The sequence below is a fragment of the Setaria italica genome, chromosome V (assembly GCF_000263155.2).
Source record: "Setaria italica strain Yugu1 chromosome V, Setaria_italica_v2.0, whole genome shotgun sequence".
NCBI lineage: Eukaryota > Viridiplantae > Streptophyta > Magnoliopsida > Poales > Poaceae > Setaria > Setaria italica.
In genome coordinates, this window is record NC_028454.1 from 13,236,327 (window position 1) to 13,244,425 (window position 8,099).

The 8,099-nt window shown below is 46.5% G+C and overlaps 2 protein-coding genes across 2 annotated transcripts in view; one reads left to right on the plus strand and one right to left on the minus strand.

Annotated features, from left to right (window-relative positions):
• Positions 1–471: 471 nt before the first annotated feature.
• LOC101771765 (sodium/calcium exchanger NCL1) lies at positions 472–4,342 on the plus strand. The gene is made up of 7 exons (XM_004968554.4): positions 472–945; positions 2,121–2,309; positions 2,600–2,781; positions 2,898–3,043; positions 3,138–3,405; positions 3,493–3,795; positions 3,887–4,342. The coding sequence occupies exons 1-7, from the start codon at positions 555–557 to the stop codon at positions 4,133–4,135; spliced, it is 1,728 nt and encodes a 575-aa protein (XP_004968611.1). The 5' UTR covers positions 472–554; the 3' UTR covers positions 4,136–4,342.
• A 389-nt stretch (positions 4,343–4,731) lies between these two features.
• Positions 4,732–8,099, minus strand: part of LOC101772169 — a 4,451-nt gene continuing 1,083 nt past the window's right edge. Inside the window, exon 2 of the mRNA XM_004968555.3 lies at positions 4,732–6,760. Coding sequence (XP_004968612.1) covers positions 4,857–6,641 — 1,785 coding nt within the window. The 5' untranslated portion in view covers positions 6,642–6,760 and the 3' untranslated portion in view covers positions 4,732–4,856. The remainder of the gene's footprint in view (positions 6,761–8,099) is intronic.

Consider the following 8,099-nt stretch of genomic DNA (forward strand, 5'->3'; position numbering starts at 1 on the left):
TGCACTTATCCATCGACCGCGTATTTGGAATGGACGATATTCGAGCCAACAATGACACTCTATGGGTGCATTGAAGCCTTAAGTGAAAGACAACGAACTGGCTCTTCTGTGCATCAGTGATACATCAACGCCGAAAAAACATGTGAATCTTTCAGTGATATGAACATCGGTTGACTCAGGACAATCTGGCAAGATTTCAACCAACAAGACAGGAGTAGATACGTCTCGCTGTTTAGCCTCCACTTATGTAATGGGTTTTGCAAATAGCCTACGTTTAATACTCCTAATTAGTATCTAAACATTGATATGACACCTGCTTAAAAATAACCAAAGGGAACCAAACGTCCCGGTCCCTTCGAAGAATTAAGAATTCAAAATTCAAAAAAGGTAACGCATCCAGCTGACACAGAAGATCCCGCAGCCCCCCGGCCGTATTTATAGCTACGCGCACCCGCCCTCCCCACCAAACAAAAGACGGAGGAGAAGGAGCCCAGCCCACCAGTCACACGCCCCCCGGCCCCCCAGCGCACACCACCACCACCGCGGCCGCGGCAATGGCGGCTCTCCGCCGGCAGCACCGCCGCGCGTTCCCGCTGGTCCCGCTCCTTATCTCCCTCCTGGGCTGCGCCGCGTACGGCCGCCTCATCTCCGACGGCGGCGCTGCCCCGTCGGCGCCCCTCCTCGCCTCGGTGATCCGCCTCGCGTCGCCGGCCGTGGCGGCGGCGGTGGAGGGGAAGTGCGAGCAGTCGTACGGATTCCTCCCCTGCACCACCACCGTGCTCGGGAACCTCTTCCTCATCCTCGTCTACGGCTTCCTCATGTTCAAGGCGGCCACGTACCTGTCCTCGGGGAGCGAGCTGCTGCTCGAGATCATGGGGCCGGGGCTCGTCGGCGGACTCCTCCTCCCTATCCTCGGCGCCCTCCCCGACGCGCTCCTCGTGCTAGGTCTGCTCCGCCCTCGTCCTCGCTTGCTTCCCTCACTAGCTCATTCTGTGCTTTGCTTTGATGAATTGCCAAGCATTCGGTTGCCTGCTCCGTCGCCTAGTTCATGGTTTGAGCAAGCGTTAGGAGGTTTTCGCAAAGCTTCTTTACTTCTCACTTCAGGGTAGAGCACTTCGGGGTAGAAAGGATCGCGCAATTTCTGTTGGGATTACAAGGGGCAAAAGTGATCGGAGTCATGAAGTTCAAACGCTTTTTTTTTTTGCTTTTTAAAAATTTCGGTTCTCTATTATTTGTTTGCTTCAGATCTGAAGTTTCTAGCAGACTAATTTGGTTTGATACTAGATCAGAGCTTTTGGTTATTCATTTTGCATGGAGCCTCTGGTTATTCCAGGACTAAAGCATCAGCGAATGCTTGATGTGCAGTCTGTGCTCTGCTTTTTACTGTTATTCAGTTTGTTCCATAGCTTTCTAATGTTCCATCAAAGCCTTTTGACCTTTAACCTTTTCCTTTCACTTCCTTCTGTCTTGCGTAATTGACTTTTCTTTCATCTGTGAACTGCGTAGGATTGGTTTGTAAATCGAGAAGCCAAACCTTAGAATTGTGCACCAGATCATAGCCTCCTGTGCTGTGAAATCTCTAGTGAAGTTTGTGTACTCAGAAAGGAGTACGACTTCGTTGCTACAGTCGGGTACAGATTTTCATGCTATCAAAAAACAGTGGGGTTGCCAAACTAACTGTACAGATCTCGGTGCGATCTGCATACCCCAGTGTACCAATGTGGCACGGGCCTACAGCAACTTAATCAACCCAGATTCTGACATACCACTCTAATGTCTTGTACAACAAGTCAACAACCACATCTGATCAGATCATTATTGTGGTCTGAATACCACAGTAGCCCATTATTATCCTACTCTCTTAACATAACGATTTGATACTCCTGAAGCCACTTTTGAAAATTCAGTGAAGCATAAGAAATTGTTCTGTGTTCTGTTTCTTATGGGCTCAACACATATTTCTGTGATATTATGATGTAAAATTCACTACTCTTGACAATTGATCAGACAAATTTCTTTTTGCCCATACACTAGAATCATGAAACTAGCTTTCTTTTACTGAATAATCATCTTTATGCTTACACATCCAGCTACAATTCTTATCTGTTTGATGTTTACAGTATCTGGCCTCTCCGGGAGTAAGGAGACGGCTCAAAGTCAGGTCCTGATTGGAATGGGGCTGCTTGCTGGTTCCACTGTCTTCCTCCTCACCCTGCTTTGGGGAACCTGTGTCGTTGTTGGCAAGTGTGACGCCGGGCCAAACGGTGAGGCAGTTGATTTAACGAACACCAAGGGCTTCAGCTTGACTGGTATGTTGCTTTCTCTTATGTTAAGTGTTGCTAATGGAGACAGTCTGATGCTTGATTTTCTTGTAATTCTGAAGTAGTACAGTGAAGCACAAAAGTTTCGCTTGTTTATATCAAGGAAGTAGAAAATTTAGTAGTACACTAGTACGGTTGATATGATCCTACCGATAACAACTAGGCAGAATAATTCAAGCACTTAATAACAACCGAACTATAGCTCGTCCTTACATATGATCCTGAGCATATGTGTTTAGTTTGCCATAATTTTTACTAGACCTGTAAATTTTTGGCAGGCACTTGTATTACAACTGATGTGCAGACCAGCTACGCAGCACGGATCATGGGGCTATCTGTTATCCCCTTTGTCATTGCTCAGTTCCCCAAGATGTTGAAGACCCACCATGGGCAGCGCCTGGCTGTCTTGTTGGCCCTTATCGTGTCGTTCTTGCTTGTGCTTTCCTACTGCGTGTATCAGGTAAACGAATCAGAAATACGTTTAAGCACTTCAGCCTCATGAAATGATTACAAGATTGAAAGATCTGGACCACGAGAATCATGTTTGACAGTACTGAATACTCCATCTTGCATCAGGTTTTCCAGCCATGGATTCAAAGGAGGAAGCTTGCGTACGCCAAGCACAAACATGTGATCTCCGGTATCCTGAGGCACGCCCAAATGCAGTCACTCGGTCGGCTGCTCAACGAGGACGGCACACCCAATGAAGATGTCATCAGAAAGTGCGATTCTCTGACCATCCTGTTGGTTCTTGCTAGGGCAGGAGAACACTATTTCATGGAGATGTCATGAACCTTGTTTTGTGCTGACACGCAGGCTGTTCCGCAAAATAGACATGGACGAGAGCTGCACCCTGTCTCGATCGGAGCTGCACGCACTCATTGTCGGGATTAACTTCGAGGAGCTTGACTTTGACAAGATGGATGCGGTCAACAAGGTCATGGATGACTTTGACACGTCCCGCAACGACGTCGTGGAGGAGGAAGAGTTCGTGCAGGGGATGAAGAAGTGGCTCAACGAGGCCAAGCGCAGCGTGCCAGCGGGCGGCGCCTTCTCCCACAAGTTTATCAACGACTTCCACGAGGTAATCTGCTCACCCTGGAGCCTCCAGTAGCTCAGGAATTGTGCCCAGCAGAACACCTGACCTGACGGATTGAGCGAAACTGTGCAGAGGACTAGGCAGGAGCACGACCAGCTGATCGACAGGTCCGACGAAGCGGTGGAGAGCGTGGAGAACCCCGGGTGGTGCATCACCAAGGCCGTGGCGCTCCTCCTCCTGGGCGCTGCCATCGCTGCGGCGTTTGCTGACCCGCTCGTGGACACCGTCCACAACTTCTCCAACGCCACCCACATCCCGTCCTTCTTCATCTCGTTCATCGCCCTCCCGCTGGCCACCAACTCCAGCGAGGCCGTCTCCGCCATCATCTTCGCCAGCAGGAAGAAGCAGCGGACCTGCTCCCTCACCTTCTCCGAGGTGCGTATCGTTGCGTGCACCACTGACAGACACGGCGACTGCATCCGAAGCTCCTTGCATTGGCAACAAACACTGACGAGGGTGCTTTCAGGTGTACGGCGGCGTGACGATGAACAACACGCTGTGCCTGGGCGTGTTCCTGGCGCTCATCTACTTCCGGAACCTGACATGGGACTTCTCGTCGGAGGTGCTCATCATCCTGGTCGTCTGCGTCGTCATGGCCCTCTTCACCAGCTTCCGGACCACCTTCCCTCTCTGGACCTGCCTCGTCGCCTACGTGCTCTACCCTCTCTCGCTCGTCATCGTCTACATCCTCGACTACGTCTTCGGCTGGTCATAGGCTCATTGGCTCCCCAAGCGAACGCCTGTTTTTGGCGGCCACCAGTCGGTTTGATCTTGTGATTTTGACTGCTGCGGGATGTGTGCAGACTCTGTTTCTCGTGTTGATGTAATCACGCTCTTCTTTCTATCTTTCCTTGTGTATCCAAACCACGTACTTCCGTCAAATTCTAACAACCGCTGCATTCTGCTCTTGAGCTCCACACTACAGTGCCGCTTTAAATCAATTATGTAAATGTGCCTCAGGTTCTAAATCGCCAAGATCGCAAACTGTCCGTAGATTTAAGTATTAGAAGTGTAAAATGACATCTGATTGTTGATCACATTTTCTAAACCTTTTTCTTTAACGCCTGCCTTGCGTAGTGGTGGCAATGCATATAGACACTTTCGGTGCTATAGACTATAGAATGGTTCATATCGAGATGATTTCCACAAAAATGAATGTGTTATTTTTACATTATGATCATATTCAAAGGAAAACATAGAAACTTTAGAACCGACGCTTGCTCAGGACGTCGAGCCTTGGTCATCCGACATATAGACTATAGATGCCAACGCCAATGGTAAACTCGGTGGTAACTAAATTGCACAGAAGTATTTGCAGAAGCAAACTATTTGGACTAATTGCATATAGTAGGAATATGGATAGACAGAAACGCACATAAACTTCCCTATGTTGTCAATAAAACAAAGTTCAATGTACAGTAATGGAAAAAAAAAAGTCAGCTTCGTAATGAGCATTTCTTTTGCGAATGCCCAAGAAGATGACAACGACCACATTGAACAATCCGTTTTGGTCGTTTCAGGCTCTCTATCTTAAGAATCTTCATCTTGGGACGACCAGGAGGCCTCCGGATATTTGGTGGGCTAAGCATCACATCTGCTCTGCTGACCACACCTTGTAACCCAGACGATGAACTGTTCCAGTGGCTCCTGTCTGGTATCGGATAGATTGGCTGGGAGTAGGTTTCCCGGTACTTCATTACACTGAAGCAGTCATGAGCATAGAGGCGGGGATCTTCACCACATGAAAGCAGTGCAGCAGCAGCATGTGCACACGGAATGCCATAAATTTGCCATCGACGGCATGAGCAAAACCTAGCTTGAGTGTCCACAATGTTTGTTCGCTCCGATGACACAATCTCAAACTCCACCTTGTTTGCTCGAAGGACTTGATAACATCGTGAGTCGGTGATGGCTTCTGAAATAAGTTTCTCAGCTGATGGAACAAGAACTGAGTTGTATGATTGTGCCAAGTTCTGACGTTCAGCAAACCAGCAGGTCAGTTGGTGCCTGATGTGCTCGATGGTTTGCACAATGGGAAGCTCATGACATTCAAGGGACAAGTTGTACAATATCTCAGTTATTCCAAGACTAAAATGGCCATATCGAATACCCTCAAAGAAAGCAACTGCCCACAGATTTGGTGGAAAACGTTGTAACCATGGCATGACATCTTGAACTTGCATCATTTCATTTACCTTTGCGTCAAATTCTGCTGCCGTGAGGGTGTAAACAGCACTCCAAAAAAGGTTAAGAAGTTTAGGATTCTTGAACTCATCACGAAAATTCTCACTCACATATCTCAAGCAAAATCCGTGGAAAGCAGTAGGGAAGTTATCTTCAACAGCTTTGACCACTTGGGGATTCCTCTCAGATAGTATTGTCAAGATGGGCATCTTATCTGTGTTAACTCCGAGCGTCTTCCTCAATTCTGATACAAACCACCTCCAGTTGTCATCACTCTCAGAATCAACAATACCAAACGCTAGAGGGAACATCATGTGATCAGCATCAACAGCTGAAGCACATAGCAACGTCCCAAGATACTTCCCCTTTAGGTCAGCCTTGTCAATTTCCAGAAGGGGCCTGCACCCATTTAGGAAACCATAAATGGATGCACGAAATGAGACAAACAGCCGCTGGAAGGCATTCCCTGGTCCAGTCCCTCTATATGTTGCAACACTACCAGGATTTGTCTTACCAATCTGCTCACAGTATGCAGGAAGAAGGCGGTATCCATCCTCAAGTGTACCATTGACGGCAGCCATACTTCTCTCTTTTCCACGCCATGCCTGCATATAAGATACAGCAACCCCATGCTGCTCCCGAATATCCTGCAATATCTCCTTTGGCTTAATCTGTGGGTTATCCCTTAACCTTGCCTCAACAGACCTAGCCACCCAACCAACAGTAGCCTGCTGATGATGCAGGTCCCGAACACCCTCACATGTGTGCTCCCCGTGCAAAGTCCGAACAGTGAAAGTCGGAACACCAGGGCACTTAGCGATGTGCACACGCCATGGGCAACCTTCTTTTGAGCACTTGGCGATGAATCGGCTACGATCAGATTTCACAACACGGAGCTCATAGTGCAAAGCAATGGCCATGTCTTTGACAGCCCTCCTGCACGTGTCAACATCTGCAAACTCTTGACCAATGACAAGGGTTTGCTCGCTAGGTATAAGGTTCTGCTCTGGCTGAACTAAAATCTGGTCGTCTTCCATCAACAAGCAGACCCACTAACTGAAGAATATGTCTCCTTGTCCTTGAACCATAGAAAACACCCAGATAACTTGGTAGTAACAAAGGCGAAATTTCCCTCTAGCTGCAAAGACCAACTGACCTGCACAGCATTATCACAAGCAATTTGTCATTAATGTAAGAAAAGAAGATTTCATTCCAAACAGGCGTGTGTGGTTATGGCTACTGAGAATTCATGCAGGGTACAAACTATATAGGTCTGCCTCTGCAGTTTGTTACTGCTCCCTCTGTTCTTAAATATATGACACTTAGGACAAGCTAATTAGTTCAAACCAATTATCTTGTCCTAAGTGTCATATATTTAAAAACGGAGGTAGTAAATCAGTTTAGGCCATCGGCTTTATGCCATAGTGTACAAATTGTATGTATATTGCAACTCACTGCCCTGTTTTTTGGTGTTTTTAGCATGTAACATCATCAGTTTCGTAATGGATTTGGGGGCAAAGCCTCCTGCAATCAAAAGTAAATAAAAAAATTACAATAAAACTCCATCTACAGCCTAACCTCTTCAGGGACCCCTACGGTTGACATGAGCTGTAAGCAACCTAGAATACAATGTTTTTTGCTTTTTCATGCAAGTACAACATTCTATTCTCTAAACTTAGAATGTGACTTCAATATTTCATTAAAAAAGTGTGACTCAGAAGTTTGCTATCCTTTGGTAAGTCAAATGTATGCCGATGGTTTCTTTGGCTACACCATCACAGTAGACAACTGGACAGTCATTCCATATACTTACCAAAATAGCCTAAGTTCAATTATATTTGCAATAGCGAACACCATCAATTTCATGGTGACTGAAGCCACTTTGTCCAATATGGAGCCGGGATTTTGTTAGGGTCATCGGTCATGTGGATAAAGAAGATTCTTCAGGGTAGTAAAATGGACTTTCTCCTAAATAAAAAAAGTGACTTCAATATAGTTTTCTATCCTTTAGTAAGGTACATTGTATGCTGATATATATTTGGTTACACTGGCCAAGTAGACATCTGGACAGGGCATGCCATCTTATAATATATTTACCAAAATCAATAGTGGACACCATCAATTTCCTGGTTGACTGAAGCCAGCATAGCACATGATCACTGGTGCAAACACGATGATGTCCAGTGACCATGGCTTGTTTCCCTCGAAGTTCCCAACTTTAGAAAAAATATAGCACAGAAATGCTTCAGTACAATTCAATAGGACCCAGAGTTTCCAATGTTCTGATTTGCAGCACTCTATCAAGTTTTCCATTCATTGCAGTTATCTATGGCCAAAATGCCCTCAAGGCCAGTCCTTGGACTCCATTCCTCCAAGGCAGACTAAAATTGACCATTTGCATATTAATACAGACACTATTTCACATCATCCTTACACATAGCTCATATAATTTGAGCACAAAATCCATAGCAAAAGAGACTAGACGCGAGACAACA

Excerpts from the sequence above, each read along its gene's own strand:
- LOC101771765 (XM_004968554.4), top strand. The coding sequence starts at position 555 with ATGGCGGCTCTCCGCCGGCAGCACCGCCGCGCGTTCCCGCTGGTCCCG. Across the intron at positions 2,782-2,897 it reads TTTCCTACTGCGTGTATCAG|GTTTTCCAGCCATGGATTCA; the intron begins GTAAACGAATCA and ends ATCTTGCATCAG. Across the intron at positions 3,044-3,137 it reads AATGAAGATGTCATCAGAAA|GCTGTTCCGCAAAATAGACA; the intron begins GTGCGATTCTCT and ends GCTGACACGCAG.